Below are 18,276 nucleotides of genomic sequence, written 5' to 3'. Positions count from 1 at the left end.
TGTTACAATGTGATTCTCCTTATCTGGTCCTTCGTATGGATAAGGTAGTCCTGCGTACCAACCTGGGTTTTTTCCTAAGGTGGTATCTAACAAGAACATCACTCAAGAGATAGTTGTTCCATGCTTGTATCCTAATCCTTCCTCAAAGAAGGAACGTCTATTACACAATATTGGACGTGGTTTGTGCTTTAAAGTTTTACTTACAAGTTACTACAGTTTTCATCAAACGTTCACCTTGTTTGTTGTCTATTCTGGACAGAGGAGAGGTCAAAAGACTTCAGCAGCCTCTCTGTCTTTTTGTTAAAAAGCATAATTCATTTAGCTTATGAGACTGCTGGACAGCAGCCTCCTGAAGGGATTGCAGCTCATTCTACTAGAGCTGTGGTTTTCACTTGGGCCTTTTTTAAATGTGGCTTCTGTTGAACAGATTTACAAGATGGAGTCTTGGTCTGCGCTTCATACTTTTTCAAATTTAAAAAATTTGATACCTTGCTTCTTCGGAGGCTATTTTTGGGAGAAAGGTTTTTTTTTTACAGGCAGTGGTAACTTCCGTTTAAGTACCTGCCTTGTCCCTCCCATCATCCGTGTACTTTAGCTTTGGTATTGGTATTCCATAAGTAATGGATGATCCGTGGACTGGATACACTTAACAAGAGAAAACATAATTTATGCTTACCTGATAAATTTATTTCTCTTGTAGTGTATCCAGTCCACGGCCCGCCCTGTCACTTTAAGGCAGGTAATTTTTTCATTTGAACTACAGTCACCACTGCACCCTATGGTTTTTCCTTTCTCTGCATGTTTTCGGTCAAATGACTGAATATGGCAGTTAGGGGAGGAGCTATATAGCAGCTTTGCTGTGGGTGGACTCTTGCAACTTCCTGTTGGGAAGGAGAATATATTCCATAAGTAATGGATCCGTGGACTGGATACACTACAAGAGAAATAAATTTATCAGGTAAGCATAAATTATGTTTTTCTGTTAGCCTTATATTAATTTATTCACATGAAAAAAAAATTCTATATATTCCAGATCTATACACTTATTTTCAATTGAATACAAAATATTTTTCAGTAATGAATTAATTTGTCCTAGGTAGGCACTAAAGAATTGTTTAATTAAACATCAAGTATTGTTACTACTATTGTTAGTATTGAAATGTTAAAATTTCATGTTTAAAATGATTGACTAAGACATTACATATGTCCAAGAACTTGTAAGCAACTAGCAAGGATTTTAAATTGTTGTTTTATCATTTATTATTGTTTTTATTACCTTTTGCAATTCCACCTTATATTTCAGAGGGGCGTTTCCATGTGCGGCCCGGTTGTGGTCACTGATTGGTTGGGTCACCCTTAAATGTGAAATAGATTTTTTCAATGACTAAGCGCCACTAGGCGTGCAAAATGCATCAGGACAGCCTTCCTTGTACTCCTGCATATCTATGGATCTTTTAACTTTTGCCTAATAAAATTCCCCCTCAGAGTGCTCAGACCATTGTTTTTTCAACAAATTCGGGTCATTTTTGGTGAACACACTGTGTTGTTCTTGCTGATTGGTGGGTAAATTCACCTTCCAATAAACAAGTGCTTTCCATGGTTCTGAACAAAAAAAATAGCTTAGACGCCTTCTTTTTCAAATAAAGAAAGCAAGAGAACGAAGAAAAATTGATAATAGGAGTAAATTAGAAAGTTTTTTAAAATTGCATGCTCTATCTGAATCAGGAAAGAAAAAAATTGGGTTCAGTGTCCCTTTAAGTAAAATAAAACTTCTAAAGTTTAAGCTATTTTTTTTTAACTAATAGAAAGTTTATCTCTGTTGATCAATTGGTCACTGGCTAATAATTTTTCATCACAGGAACATACATTTTAATTTTTAAATAGTGACTGTCCAATTTTATAAAAAAAAATTTTTTTAATATAAATGGGATAAAAGGTGACTGCATAGCAAACCAAACAGTCAGACATACACACACAGACAGGGATCAATTGTTAGACAGACACCCACACACACATACACAGAAAGAGGTAGAGATAGAAACACACACACACACACACACAGGCATGGATAGACAGAAACACATATACACAAGTAGGAACAGGCCGAGACACACACACACACATACTCAAAGACAAACACAGTCAGTTTGGAAAGTCTTTTGGAGCGTGAAACAGAAGACACCATCCTTGAAAAGGATATATATATATATATACATACTATATGTGTGTGTGTATGTGTGTATATATATATATATATATATATATATATATATATATATATATATATATATATATATATATAGTAAACAAGAAACAGCACTCTCTGGACTTGATGCAAATAATACATTTTTTTGGTTGATTATTTGCATCAAGTCCAGAGAGTGCTGTTTCTTGTTTACTGTACCCAACCCTACTCTAGCACCCTGGCACCTGGAAAACTGTTTGTGAGAGTGCACTTGCTTCATGCTGTCTATATGTGTATATATATATATATATATATATATATATATATATGTGTGTGTGTGTATATATATATATATATATATATATATATATATATATAGTACAAACAAGATGCTCTCAAAGATCTCTTTGGATTTACCAAAGATCTCCTTTTATTGTGAACAATTTCGGAAGGAGTGACAACCCCGAAAAAGTTCACAATGAAAGGAGATATTTGTTAAATCCAGAGAGTATATCCTGTTTTTACTATTTATAAGGTCCTAAGGAAATTGCGCGCAATTGTGGATAAAATATATATATATATTTATATATAATATAGGATATAGAATATATATTCATGCTTTTCTAATATGATAATTTTAGAGGAAAAAATATATTTGTTGTTTTTGGTGCGCATTTTTTTTTTTTTTAAACTCTTAGGGGTAAATTTATTAATGTGCGAGCGGACATGATACGATGTAGCGTATTATGTCCGCTGCACATCGATAAATGCCGACAGTTCTTGTGAACTGCTGGTGCAATACCGCCCCCTGCAGATTCGCGGCCAAGCAGGGGGTGTCAATCAACCCGATCGTATTCGATCAGCTTGATTTCTGTCCGCCGCCTCAGAGCAGACGGACAGGTCTTTAGACCGCTGCTTCATAACTTCGGTTTTCGGGGAGCCTTATGCTCGCCGGAAACACGGGGCATCAAGCTCTGTACGGAGCTTGATAGATTGATTCTTTACTCTAGATCTCCATTTGAGCTTACCTGACGTTTACTTTTGACTTGTTATACACGTGCAAGTTAGTGTTGGCGCAATATTGGTTATCAACACCCTTGTAATCTGGCCCTATATTGGTTAATCGTGAATGTGAGAATAAGGGGTAATTTAAGTACAGTAATGATTTAATGCAGCAAGACTTTATTTTAAATTTTGTTTTGTTTTGTCATTCTTTGCTTTTCTAAGTGAGTTTTTGTAGGGGTAGGTGCACGCATGCACTGTCAACGTGTGTTGTCACCCCTCTCTATAAATCATAATGTTATGTATTTTTCTAATTTTTATTCAATTATATTTTACCCTTATTTTTCACATAAAGTGCAATATGATATTCACTGACTTAAAACTCTATTTTCTTCTTAAATGGAAAGAGTCCACAGCTGCATTCATTACTTTTGGGAAATAAGAACCTGGCCACCAGGAGGAGGCAAAGACACCCAAGCCAAAGGGTTAAATACTCCTCCCCAGACATTGTGGGTGTCAGGTGCCGTTTTGTTTTGTCTTATAGTCCATATTGGCATATTCTCTATACAGTTATGCAGGATTCTGATACTGAGACTGTTCTATATTCAGATTCTTCATCCGGGGAAGAATCCGGATTGGCCTTGTTGAGACATGTCAATCAGTTATGTTCGGTGTGCCGTATTAGAGCGCCTTGTTCCTCAGGCTCGGGGAATCAAGGGTCAGCTGAGCCATCCGCCTCTGGGGTCCTGTCCTCCAAGAGGCAAGTTCCCTACCGCTCCCTACTTCTACACATGCGGGTAAACCAGATTATGATTATTCCTCTATGCAGGGCAGCTTGTTCCCCCCGGAGGTTGCAGCATGTTTTCGCTTCCACATATTCTTGGCGATTATTCGTCTGCAGAGTCCAGACGTTGATGTGCGATTGTGCTCGTGCCCTATTGTCCCGGGTCTACTGCCTTGGGGAGGGCCTGTACAGTTCCCTTCGGGTGTAACTGTCCCCAAGTGTTGTGCCTTTCGTTAGAGTTGCGCGCCTTAGCGTCTTACTCGGACATGTTTTTCAGTTATTAAATGACCCTATCCTTATCGGATACGGGAATTTTCAGTCTGCTTCGAATGGTACACCTCATTAGACATGTGGGGATGATGTACTCTCCTGACTGTTCTTCTTGAGATTTTTCCCAGTTTTTTGGAATATTAGGGCTCCGTTTGGCTGGTCCTGCGGTAGGCCTGTTTTCTTACTTGGCGTTAACCTACGGGTTGCCTTATATTTTCTTTTTATCCGATTAGGATGTCTTTTATTTTGTTTATTTGTTTCCTTTGGGAATCTTAAACTGGGATCGATACTCTCTGTTACTTCTGCGGAAGTGTTTTTGGGGACATGTAAGTCCTATGTTTGTCTGTTTTCCCTTCTTCCCCTCTGAGGGAGGATTTATGCAGCTTGACGGTTAGGACCCGGGTTGCAGGCTGGTCCTGTTGAGTTTGGTTCTGTCTTGTGGCTGTTTAGACACGTGGCGCTGTTCTGCTTGGCTGGTCCGGTCTAGGTGCCGAGTGCTCTTGTTATCATTTGTTTTACATTCAACTAAGCATTTGAGAGGACCTGTGGGTTCGCAAGGCAGGAAGGATTGTCTCAGTCCTTATAGCCTTCAATTTGGATGACTGGGTCAGTGGAGTTCCGCTGCGTCACACACTCTTTTGTGTCTGGTATTGTTGGACCCTAGATTTTCCTCCCCCACGTGGTGGAGAGTTGGAGGACTTTGTGCCTTCTTACCACAAAGTGAGCGGTTTGGCCTTTTTCTTTTGAGGCTCTGGGATTGTCCTTTTGGACTTGGTCCTCAGCAGCTAGTAGTTTTGAAGGGTAGTTCAGCTGCCTTGCAGCAGATGGTTTGCAGATTGTAACCAGCTGCAGCTATTGCACATCGACTGGATACTGTCTAGCTGTTTTTCTGAGACCTTTTTGGTCTTCCTCTGTGGTCTCCATGTTAGGTATCCTTTTAGGAGCCTGGGAGATGTTTGTTCCCTGTTAGGGACATTGGGCGTGGTTTCCTTGGGTTTGCTTGGGGTTCCTCCCAGAGCTGGGGAGGGTTTGCGGGCCTTTCTCCCTGTGATCATACACTTATATGGAGGTGCTGTAGAGACTAGCCTTTGCTCGAGTTTTTTTGACCTTGAGGTATCCCCTTGTCTTTTTGTCCTGAGGCTGTTGGAGAGTCTAGGGGCTCTAGTGTCATTGTACGGCTTTTACTGCCTTAGCTACTTTGGAGAGTGGGACTTCGGCAAGGGGTGGTCTCTTCCTTAGGTTGGGACTTGCGAGTTTTTCTCCTTATCCGTGTTGGTCTGGATATTGCATTATTATCCCCTGTGGTCTGGGTTGTTAAATCAGACGGGGTGTTAAGTTTTCGGGTATTGTTTGTTTAAACAATTGGGGGCTCGGACCTGTTTCTGCCTGGGGCTTCCAGTTGCTGAGTTTCACTCAGCATTTTCCCTTGTGGATCCCGTTATGGGTTCTTACCGGACTTTTAGGCTCTAGGGCTAGTTCGGGGTCCCCCAGTTCCCAAGAACTTTAGGCTATGTCTTTTTACTCGGATTACTTGACCTGGTCTTGGTTGGCCAGGTTTTCTGAGTGCCATTGCTCATTGGGCTTGTTTTGCACCTTAAGTGGTTTCCCTTGGTCAGCTTGCTGTAGTATCCATTGAATTCACTGCTCTGCAGGTGAATGGACTTGCAGTGTCACTGCTACTACTATTGCATATTGGTTGTGTGTTAGCAGGCTAGTTTTTAAGGGAATCCCTTATAACAGGGCTTATGCATTGGGGATTGATCTTTCATTTAGCCTGTGGCTTCGTGGCTTGGGAAGGTGCTGCCTTTTAGCCCTTTTCCCCTTCTTTGGGTGAGAGCTTATTCTCCTTTTTATGGAGATGTGTTCCTTTTCTTAGGGCTTCTCCTGGATTCAGGAGATGGGAACTGTGTGTTTCCCTAGCAGAGAGGGGTATTCTCTCTGGGTTGTTACGTTCCATCTGGAGTCTTGCTGGCTCCGTGTCGAGACTAAGTTGGACCTTTTTGTTAGATCCTTTGGGTCTACGGTCCTGTCATCTGTTCTATGGAGTGGGGTTGCTCCCGTGCTCTGTTGGATTGGCTGTGGTCATTCTTCTGCTCGTCCTTGAGCTGGTTTTGAGGTTCATCTGTTCCCCTGTTTGACCTTCCGTTGCTGGGACTGGCCCGGCTGGATGTGGGTTCTGAGAGACGTTGTCATCTCCAGGATCTAGTTGGGCATAGTAGCTAGCTCCATAGGCTTACAAGCAGAGGGTCTAGGATTGCTCCACCTCGGGATCTGGGTGTCGACTCTCTTTTTTGGGGGGCCTCGTGGAGGTTATGTGCTTCCCCCGTTTTGGAAGACCTTTGGGGTAGGTCTGACGGTTTGGATTGCCTAGAGTGTGCCTCTGTCTGGGGGTTTTCTTTTGCAATCAGTTTTTTTGCTGGCCACTTTTACTTCTCAGCAAATATTCTCTGTCATCCTGATGATGGGGGCGTGTTCTTGACTCAGGGTTTTTAGTCTGGGTCTGTTACACGTTTTTTGTAGCGGAATACTTCAGTGTTCCAAATTCGGATGATGTGAGGACTCCGTCTTCTGTTGTCTTTTGGTGCTTTGCACGACGTTTGAGAGAGGTTTTTCTGTTTTTCCTATGCCCGGTCCTATACCTCCGGTTTCTCCTAGGCGTAGTGTCCCCTTGTCTGTTGGAACTCATTTGGGCCCTTGTAATCTGGGCTCGCTCTGGTTTTTTTTCCTTTTATGGATTTTGTGACCTTTCGTTTTTTTCCTTCGATTCTTCCTGGCCCTATCCCTTTGGGAGTTTAGACTGGTGTTCCCTTCTTTAGTGAGGGGTGAGTGGTGAGGGACTGACTGTTGGGCGACAGTGTCTCCTGGAGGCCTGTTGGCTCAGTTGAGTCCGATTTTGCGGTCTCTAGCTAGGCTCTGGACTACCTGCGGGTCAGTGTCCTTGCGGCTTTTCCTTTCAAAGTTTTCTCGGCTTTGGACGAAGCTGGGTTTTTTGTGGGTAGTGGTTTCAGGCTTGGTGCCCACAAAATGGGCCGCCTATTGTACCCTCCCGTCTTGGCATTCAGTGTCCTCTATAGCTTGGGTATTGTTTTCCCAATAGTAATGAATGCAGCTGTGGACTTTTTCCATTCAAGAAGAAAAACATAAATTATGCTTACCTTATATTCTTCTGGCACCTTTTCACCCTGATGTTTCTTCTACTGTCCCTTGTTCCTTGGCAGAATGACTGGGGGATGAGGGGAGTAGGAGGAGTATTTAAGCCTTTGGCTGGGGTTCTTATTTCCCAAAAGTAATGAATGCAGCTGTGGACTCTTTCCATCAGAAGAAAAGAAAATTATCAGGTAAGCCTAGTTTATGTTTTTTTATGATTGCATATTTGAAAGTCGTTTAAAAAAATAAATATATATATACAGTATATATACCTGTGTGTCTATATATATATATATATTTATAATATATAATATAAAATATATATTCATACTTTTCTAATGTGATAATTTTAGAGGAAAAAATGTTGGCAGGAGTATTTTCTCTGAATCTTAGGAGTAGTAAAATAAATCAGGGCAGTGAACACGTTCAAACCTGTAAGATTTGCACATGGAAACCTACCTTTTTGTGGTAATTGTACAATTTACAGCTCATATTGGAAACATGTTTTATTTGATATCCCACAAGTGGCCTCTACTATTCTTTACCCTATCTACTGGCCAAAAAAACATTCCAAAACAAAGGTGCGACCACCCAGCCAGAATGTACAGTTTAATGCAAGTCTAGCTTATTTAAGCTAAGAATATACTGCAGAGGAGTATTGAATATCAGCATTAAAACGTTGCCGCTGGGAGTAATTGATCACCAGATTAAGTAAAGGTGTTAAAATAATTTTAGGCATATATTACACATAATGTAATATAAAGTATAATGTGAAAGGCAGGAAGTGTTGCATTGTGGGACATAGTTGGCAGTAGTCTTTCTAGTGTTGCGTATATGGGTAGCTTAATCTAATCAGAGTTCCTTATGTGCAGACCTCAGTTAAACCCCACTGCTAGCTATGTCCCTTTACTACAGCCGCAATGCAAAGCCATACATAAAATTTTGCCAGACTCCTATATAAACATTTTAAAAAGATCTGTGAAACTATTAATAGCTGTTACATGCAGTGCCTGCTCAGTGCACTCCAACGCCGTTAAAATGAATCGTTTGAGTGAATGAGGCTGAACAGTTCAGTTGAAGGAACAGTACTAAAAATTATGATGGCAAATTTATCGCATGCTGAAGAGGTCAGAGGTCGGGGAAATGTTGCTTACTTTTGTGGTAAATACTTATTTTACTAGTTTAACCCATTATATGTTATTGCAAGTAGAAATATATAGTCATACAAATTTGCTGTCTTTTAATTAGGTTTAGCTTTCCAAGCACCTTTTTTATTTTTTTTCTGACTTTCCTGACCAGCTGTCTTTTCCCCCCTGCAACCATGACTAATTTTCTCTAATGCATCTTTATATTTAAGGGACGTAATAGTGGGTATATATATATATATATATATACTGTATATACACACACACACGTGTTTATATACTGTATATATTCAACTTTCCAATATAGAATTGGACAGTCTACTCCAATATTTTTATTGTTTAAAAGATAGATAATCCCTTTGTTACCCATTCCCCTATAATTTTTACCTCTGACAGCCCCCTGATCTCATGGCTATTTATTTATTATCTATTGATTTGCATTTTATCCATGGGAGAGAGCACAATGTTATTTATATAGCATGCGAGCAATGCGTTTTAGTTGTTTTTTTAAAGCGCACTGTCACAATATCTAAAGTTACGATATGTTGGGTTTCAATTTTCATCTTGTAATACGTGCTTTACAAGTTTACTTTTAGCAGTGTTTGTGGGCGAGCAAAAGTGCTTAATTATGCACCACTTGTAATCTGGCCCATAATCTCTACATAGAAATAAATTCTTTGACTTATTTATGAAATGGAGGATTTTAATCTCATTCTTTTATCTCCATTACAACTCAAATGAGTATTGCTTTTTCTCTGGAAATAAGCTTCACCAAGAATATAATCAAACCTATATGCTGATAAGAGTAAATAAGCTTGAAACAGCTGTCCAGAAGTGGTTTGTTATTTGGTGCCCCTATCCCATAAAGAGGAATTGCAGTGATAACAAACTATTGGAAGCAAAAAGCATGAGATATTGTTTATATTGTTTCTAGATTGTAAATTCCCACGGGAATAGGGCCCTCAATTCCTCCTGTATGTGTTTGTAAATTTTGTCCTGTCTCTTACAAGTCTTATATTATTATTTTATTTAAAAGATCTGTATCCATGGACAGCGTTGCGGAATATGATGGCGCTTCATAAATAACGTATAATAATAAAATAATAAATAAAATATAATTTGCATATCTTAGTTCTTCATTATATTAGTATCAATGTATCTTCTGGGATAAAGCAAGCAGTGATATTTGCCTAGATTTGCTCATTTTCTTTACAATAATTCTATGACACTTCATTTTTAGAAATAAAGATTTTGATGACCGATAAGAGTAGAAGGTTCATTGAGTTTGAATATATTTTATTCTAAACTTTAATTCATCCTTAGAATAGCCTTCTGCATATTTCAGGCATTAATACCCTACCCTTTCATTCTTTGCCATTGCCATCACTAATAATGTATTCCATAATTCATATACCCTTACTGTAAAGATGTGCAGTTGATTTATAATGGACATGAGGTTGTATATGTTAAATAAACACCAGTTATCAGCAGATTTGCTTTGTGAAAGTGGCTTTGTATTGGAAAAAGTACATACGCTAGTTCACAGGTATTTTTTTTACCACTGACAGTGAAACTCTATGTGATTAACCCCAACAAAGGTGTTAAATACATAGGTATAGTGCCGTATTGCAACTCCCAAGCTCAATAAAGCTAGCGATTGTTGGGGTTGTGCGATTCACCAGTCGTTTCCAGTACGGGACCATTTATATGTTAAATCCCATTGCAGGAATTAAAGGGCCATTATAGTGCAAAAATGACATGCTCTTATTTGATAGCACTACTATTTTAGTATTGCCAACGCTGCAAGTCTATGTGTTTAACCTCTGCAAAGCAGCTATCTTTTTTATATGTTTTCTTTGTGTTTTTACATTGAATTTTTGATGACGACATGTTCAGTATAGTTTTTGTCATTTTGCTTGATTCTGTTGTCATTAAGGCCATCACTGTTATTGCCATGAGCACTGCCATTTTGTTTTTCAGGTCAGAGCATGTGTAGTTGCCAATATGGTTATCGCTTATCCAGTGTGTACTATCGGCTGTGGGAGTTGAGCATTTATCAAGTGCCTTGTTATACTCAATGTGTTTATTATTGTGATTGCGGAAGTGGATCCTTTTAATTTGCTGCTCTAGAACTTACTTTAACTATGTGTTTAACCCCATGGCTTAAACATGTGGTTATATATAAGTAGTATTGCAGTAATAGAATGGGCTAACATATGACAGCACTTTTTGCACTTTTATATCCCTTTAAACACAGTTATATGCAAACAATGTTGCATTAATATAATGCTCTAACACAGCAGAACATTTCCTTTTTGTACACTTACGTCCCTTTAATTTGCCCAGCCACATTCCAAAACAGTCAGCTCATCCAGCCTTGCCTTCAAAGGAGCCAACTCTATCCATGTGCTACAATTACCCTATTTGCTGACCTCCCAGATTTCACCTTAGCATCCCAGTCCCCCCAGCTTAACATTATTCTTGTATGTGTACGGTGCCACAGCCCTAGGGAGTCAAAACCTTTTTATTTAATGTAGAACTCATTGTAGAGAGTACGCCGAGTGCGATAACTGTGCATGGAAAGATATAGCAGGTTTGGGTTCCCAGCACTATATCTAATGGGATGGAAATGTAATCTGTCAAATGTATCTGCATTGTAAACCAGTTCAGTTACATTACAGATCTATTCACAGACATGATGGATACTTGCAGTCATTAAAGGGACATAAAACCCACATTTTTCTTTCATGATTCAGATAAAGCACACAGTTTTAAACAACTTTCTAATTTACTTCTTTTATCCAATTGTCTTAGTTTTCTTGTTATCCTTTGTTGAAAAGCAAGGATGTAAGCTCATGAGTGTGCACGTGTCTGCAGAACTATATGGCAGTAGTTTTGCAACAATGTTATACATAAGCAGGAGCACTAAGTGGCAGCACTATTTCCTGTCATGTAGAGCTTCTGGCACGTGCACGCTACCTACCTAGGTATCTCTTCAACAAAGAATATCATGAGAAGGAAGCAAATTTGTTAATAGAAGTAAATTGGAAACCTTTTTTAAAATTGTATTCTGTATCTGAATAATGAAAGAAATATTTTGGGTTCAATGTCCCTTTAATGTGTTTAATCACAATCAATAAATAAAAATGAATAGCCCTGCCATGAATTGCACGTTACAATATAACTAATAGTCTCTCACATCAAAACAAAATACACAAAATATACAGTTATTGTTAAGCCACTACAGTTCTGTTTGTTTATTAGACACTGTTTGTCTCCTTATGTAAAAGATATAGGGAATGAGGCAGGAATCCAGCCTTCAGCATAAATAAATCCCAACAGGATAAGACTGACTGTGATTCTACTGCTCAGCTGTGTTAATTCATTACAGATTTTCTGTTCTATTCACAGAGTGCCTACCGCAGGACCGGGATGCCTTTTTTAGCCTGTTAATATGGATGTTGTTAAACAAACAGGAAAAGACACAGTTATATTAAGGTGATTTCTTCCTCTATGAGCCGGGAGGAAAGTTAACATCTCTTCATCAGTGAGTGGGACGGTTTGTTGTGACTAAAGACTGCCTGACTGTATGTCTCATTTTCCAACCCCCTCAATCGTTATTCTTGTTTACTAGCTGGAACATTTAGCTAATTAATGGCAGGATGTTTGGGATTGTGTGTAGGTGGGGAAGAATGCACATCATACAGTTTTGACATTGGCAATGGGTTTACTTCCAACAGCCTACAGATGCAAACTGCACCGTCATTTCTTATTTTAGGTGGAGTCTTCATTGCAGCAAAGGGAATAAGATCAAGGGAATTTACATTTGGTCACTATTTGCCCACTGTGTAAACATAAAATAGTATTACCTTATCTACGTGCATCCAAAAGTGTTTATTTTTTGTTTTGTTTGACTGTTGCTTATGTTGCAGAAGCCATTTCAGATATATTCCTATGTAACATTTTTGCATTGCAAATAAACATTTATTTGTATTAATGGTTATTGATGTGTTTTTTTTATCATTAATTATGTTAACAATAATATTTGTGTTTTGTCAGTTTGCCTTACTATTAAACCTGTACTACATTGCATTAGATCTGCATCATACTAAAAAAAATCTTTCATTAATCTGATAATTTTTTTTTGTCTGAGAATTTTTTTTTAAGTAATAGTAGTTTAAATTTAAATATAAACTAATAAATCAGTATCAGTTGTGCACTTATCATAATAATGCCTGTCGTTTTTTACGTATGTTCTATCAGCATTACATGTAAGTATCTTTTCAGACAGTGAGAATTACCTATCATCCAATTAGAATTAGTAACAAGTGCACGACTGATACCACTATGTTGTTTGCCATTTTAAAGGGACGTCAAACTCAAATATTTTCTATCATGATTTAGATAGATCATACAGTTTTAAACAAATTTCCAGTTTACTTCTAAATGGAATGGACTACTAGGAGCAAGCTGAAAGGCAATGACAACGCGCATATATGTGCAGCCTCCAATCATCAGCTTCTGAGCCTACCTAGGTATCATTTCAACCAAGGATACAAACAACATGAAACAAATGAGATAATACAAATACATTGAAAAGTTATTTAAAATTGCCCTATCTTAATTATGAAAGAAAAATGTATGGTTCCATGTCCCTTTAAATGTAAAATGTGTCAGCGTCACAATTTCTTCTCTTTCAAATAGATGACAGAACATGTTGCCATGCAGTGTCCCTTTAAAGGGACATGAAACGGGGGCGGAGACAACTGCCGAGCTGAACAGCAGCGTTAGCCAGAAGCTCCTGAAAAAGAACCCAAATTTAGCCTTGGAAACTACACTAAAGTTACCAAAAATAATCTGACCCATCACCAAGATTGCACTTACAAGTGCCCTAACACCTGGACATAGATTCTGGCGGAATTTGAACTGTACTAGCAACCTAAGAAGTGCAACCGCCACTGGCCGACTGCCGCCATCTGAACATATACTCAGGGTCTGCCCGGCACTCGCCGACTCACCTCAGATCACCCAACAGGCTAATATCCAACGCGGTGGGGGAAGCCTGTGACCCCGGAGGGTCGGAGCTCCGCTCCGGGGCCGCGGCGGCAGACGCCGCAACAACAGCGTAAACAGAGGACAAGTCGGCGGTGGCCCCGACCCGGAGCAAGATAAAGAGAGAGGGGGTAAGATCGCCGAGAGAAATATATACTTACCTCTATGCAACAGCACTCAACACATCTTTAAACCTGTGCAGAGGGTGTTTGAAGCAGAGAGCCGCTGACTGATTGCCGCTATAGAGGGAGGAAACGAGTGGCGCGAAAAATCGCCATCTTGGATGCGGCCCAGCAGCCGGAGCACTAACAGAGGAATAACCTTGGGGAATAGGATGCCGGACAATACTCACAATCACTGGAAGCAGGTATTGGAGAAATATATTGAGGGCACATATTAAAGGACTGTACTAATGCTACTGGCTGTAATTATAAGCAAGGTCCTATGGCTGCTGGACACTATTGTAAATAAATGCTGCATATTAGAACTGTATCACTAAAGGCTAAGGCACAAAGGTAGAGAACCGGGCCTATCGCATCAGAGACTGTTTTGAGGCAGGATACAATACTTGCTGAGATATTCTACACAAGAAGCTGAACCCTGCTTGCTCTGTGAGAAATAAATCTAACTACTGTGACATTTGATTAATACTAGTCTGCTCTCCCTCCCCTCCATTTCCTGCTGAACAGCGTGTCAGCAGGTCATATCCCAGACTCCCTAACCGTCTCTGTCCAGTGGGGACACATACCCTGGGGAGAGGAGAGCTCACTATTCCTTTCATTACCTACCTGCTATGTGATAATTATTTGGTGAATAGCTGTATATGCTCAGATAAAAGTAGGTAACTGATACAAACTATGAAGTGATAATTTGATGAGGTTCACCTTTGCAGCCTGACATGATTGCTTTGTAAAGAGCCCATAAAATCTCTGATTGCTCACAAAAATGTAAATGGCTCTACTTGTTTATTATGGCTAACACATATGCTAAGACAGAAACCTGATAAGATCTCCAAATGGGCAGATAAATAAAGCGAAGTGAGAAATTCAGATGAACATAACAAGATAGTGTGTTGGTGGCAGGGGAAGGCCCCACTTAGCTCCTGAGCGGGGGTCCTGCAGGACTTGAGACCTTTAAAGAGATATTGGGACTGCTTTGTTGATTTGATACTTATTAACTAAGATTATTGCAAGAGTTAACCATCTACTACTGCACGCATTATGGCAGCCAGAAAAGGGTCTAAAGGGGACAAGGGGGGAAAACCCTTGTCTATGGACACATTTTTTAAAACCACGAAAACGCCCAAATCACAAGAACAGATCTTGGCTGAAACTGAAGAGGAAATGGATTCGGAAAATGAGGAGAACTCTGCGGATTTCACCCCTGCAACTAAAGCAGATTTGCAAACCCTGGTGTCTAAACAGGACATATCCTCCAACTTTGAAAAGTTGTGGGGGAAAATGGACAGCTTCCAGACCATGGTTACTAACAGTCTAACAGACATCAAAGCTGAGATTCTGGAACTGGGAGGCCGAGTAGACTCGCTGGAATCAACTACAGAGGAATTGGGTGAAGAAGTAGCAATGGTGTCACAGTCCCTGACCTCCCAGAACCAGACTATAATGGAACTCGAGGAAAAGATAGAGGATATGGAGAATAGAAGCAGGCGGTCAAACATCAGACTAAAGGGAATTCCCGAAACAGTGGGAGCTGAAGATCTGCCTAACTATCTACAACAGCTTTTCCATGCCATTCTGGGGGAGTCGGCGGACTCTGAATATCTCATAGAGAGAGCACACAGAGCTCTTCGAGCTAAACCTAAGCCGGACCAACCCCCCAGAGATGTCATCATCAAGCTACTGAGGTTTCCTGACAGGGAAAAAATTCTATCAGCTGCAAGACAAAATCCCACGTTCAAATTCCAAGGCAATATAGTCCAGTTCTACCAGGACCTGTGTATTAAAACACTACAGAGACGCTTTGCACTTAGACCCCTCACCCTCTTGCTAAGGAAAAATAATATACCCTACAGGTGGGGCTTCCCCTTTGCACTACATGTGCTACGAAACGGTAAAACATCTACAATCAAAACAGTGGAGGAAATACCAGATCTTTGCAAATTTCTGAACCTAGAACCTCCGGAGCACCTGTCAGAAGAACCCCCACCACACACATCTGGTCTTCCTCAGTCCCGTGCAAAATCCCAGAGATCTAAATGGCAGAAAGTAGCCAAGAAGAAGGCTAAAACCTGAAGTCTTTAGAATGTAGAAAACTGCCTCAATCAGATGTCAATAAGATGAACTCACTTCAAGTGGTTTCTTGTCCCTCTCGGATACGCTGAAATCTGAGAGGTCGACGGGAGACAAGATCTGGAGATCCACTATGGGTTTCCTCACTCCTTAGGAGTAAAGTAATGTTAGCAATTTATGTTAGGTTAGCATTTAAGGTTTACCTAGCTCCTGGTTGGCTATATGTTCAATCGCAATGTTTGTTTTTATAAGTTACTGTTCTTTGTGTTATGTTTTGATTTTTTCTTAAATAGATGTGCGAATCACTGTACAAGAGTTATAGTCTCATCTACTAATGCTGTCTTACAAAGGGATTGGAACCCTGAAGGGTCGAGAAGGTTCTCTGAGCAGAGGTGGGAGTGCTTCACATATACAGGTACAAGAGTTCCCGGGGGCGGTATGACTCAGCCACATGACCTCCATACATATAGCGCTAAGATAAACACGCACTTACAGATAATTCCTTGTCATGTCGTTACCTAAAATAGTCTTACTCTCGCACAATGCGAGAGGCTTAAACACCGATGTAAAAAGGCGAACAGCGATGTCAAATTATAGAAAGTTGAGGGCCACTATTATCTATCTTCAAGAAACCCATTTCTTAAAAACCACTATCCCCAAATATTGGGCAAGAGACTATCCAATGCAATTTCATTCTGCATTAGATGCAAAGAAAAGAGGAGTCTCTATCCTAATCCATTCCTCGATCCCATTCATACATAAGGAAACAATATCGGATAAGGAGGGCAGATACCTGTTGGTTCTGGGGCAGCTGGGGGGGGAGGAGGTGCTTTTGTGCAACGTGTATGCCCCTAATGAACAGCAAGATAAATTCTTTAACATGATCTCTAATCTGTTGACGGGTTGGTCTAGAAGGAGAATTATATTGGCAGGGGATTTTAACATTGACTTGCAGACACTGACTAAACAGACTTTTACTCTACAATCCAAAAAAAAGCAGAGACAGGGAGTAACAGCAAAAAATATCTTAGATTCACTAAGCCATCACACGCTGCAGGACACTTGGAGATTGATGAATAGAGGGAGGGAAGAAACCACTTATTACTCAGCAGCCCATAACAGCTACTCAAAAATTGACTATGTTTTTACAAGCCAAATTATTCAGCCGACACTACACTCAGTAGATATCCTGCCCTGTGTATGGTCAGACCACTCGATGACTATACTTTGTTTTGGTGACTTAACTGACCCAAGAAGGATCAAAACGTGGACCTATGACCCAACCTGTATTAAATTCCCACACATAAAAGACAAAGTATTACAAAATTTGAAAGAATATTGGCAGATTAATATAGACACGACAGTAAATCCTATTATACCCTGGGCGGCACATAAGGCAGTAATCAGGGGGATGCTAATTAAGGAGAAAGCAATGTATAAAAAACAAACAGAGACTACAATTAGAAGATTGAATGCTGAAATTGTTAAACTCGAACAAACTCATAAAGCAACTAGCTCAAAAATAGCCTTACATAAACTCACCAATAAAAAACAAGAATTACATAACATTCTTAATGACCAATCTATTAGGGCAGCACAGAAACTGAAAACTAACTACTTTATTTTTGCTAATAAGCCCGATAGATATCTTGCAAAAAAGATCAGGGATAACTACCAAACCCTCTCCATACCAACTATTCAGACTACGTCTGGCAGATTAACCTCACATCCCCAAGAAATTGTTAATGCCTTTGCCAAGTTTTATAGAGATCTATATGATGGCACGAAGGTGCAACAGACGCTAGAAACAAAAGAGTTATTTAGGTCTTTCCTACTAAAAGCAAATTTACAACCACTCACCAACGAAGATAATACAATTCTGAACTCCAAAATTACAAAGGCAGAGGTGATCAGTGCCATTAAGGACCTTAAGCCGGGTAAGGCTCCGGGGCCTGATGGATTCTCTGGAGAATATTATAAAGCGTTCAAAGACATCTTAATCCCCCACTTATTGGTGTTTGCGAACCACATAATGGAAGGAGGAGAGATACCCCCAGAACTGCTACGAGCTAAGATAGTGGTCATCCCAAAACAAGGGAAAGACCCTACTCTTTGTTCTAGCTACCGCCCAATCTCCCTAATCAACCAAGATCTTAAAGTAGTAACGAAAATTTTGGCCAACAGATTGAAACATATATTACCCAGAATAATACACCCCGATCAGGTAGGATTTATTAAAGATAGGGAAGCCCCAGACAATATCCGTAGAATGGTATCTGTTATAGACTATCTGTGGGACCACAAAGTGCCTTCTCTGATCCTTTCGTTGGATGCGGAGAAGGCATTTGATAGGGTTGACTGGAGGTATATGATAACATTGCTGACAGAACTAGGCTTTAAAGATAGATTTCTACAAGCTATTAAGGGATTATACTCATCACC

General features: G+C 39.8%; 1 protein-coding gene across 2 annotated transcripts in view; it reads left to right on the top strand.

Annotated features, from left to right (window-relative positions):
• SUPT3H (SPT3 homolog, SAGA and STAGA complex component) overlaps positions 1–12,530 on the top strand; it is a 1,388,329-nt gene extending 1,375,799 nt beyond the window's left edge. For both annotated transcript variants that reach the window (XM_053709596.1, XM_053709597.1), the window contains exon 12: positions 11,945–12,530. In XM_053709596.1, the coding sequence (XP_053565571.1) occupies positions 11,945–11,986 (42 nt within the window). In that variant the 3' untranslated portion in view covers positions 11,987–12,530. The remainder of the gene's footprint in view (positions 1–11,944) is intronic.
• The last annotated feature ends 5,746 nt before the right edge of the window (positions 12,531–18,276 follow it).

The sequence above is a fragment of the Bombina bombina genome, chromosome 4, assembly GCF_027579735.1.
Source record: "Bombina bombina isolate aBomBom1 chromosome 4, aBomBom1.pri, whole genome shotgun sequence".
Taxonomy (NCBI): Eukaryota; Metazoa; Chordata; class Amphibia; order Anura; family Bombinatoridae; genus Bombina; species Bombina bombina.
The sequence above is the reverse complement of the archived record's forward strand: the minus strand, read 5'-3'. Positions and strand labels throughout refer to the sequence as shown.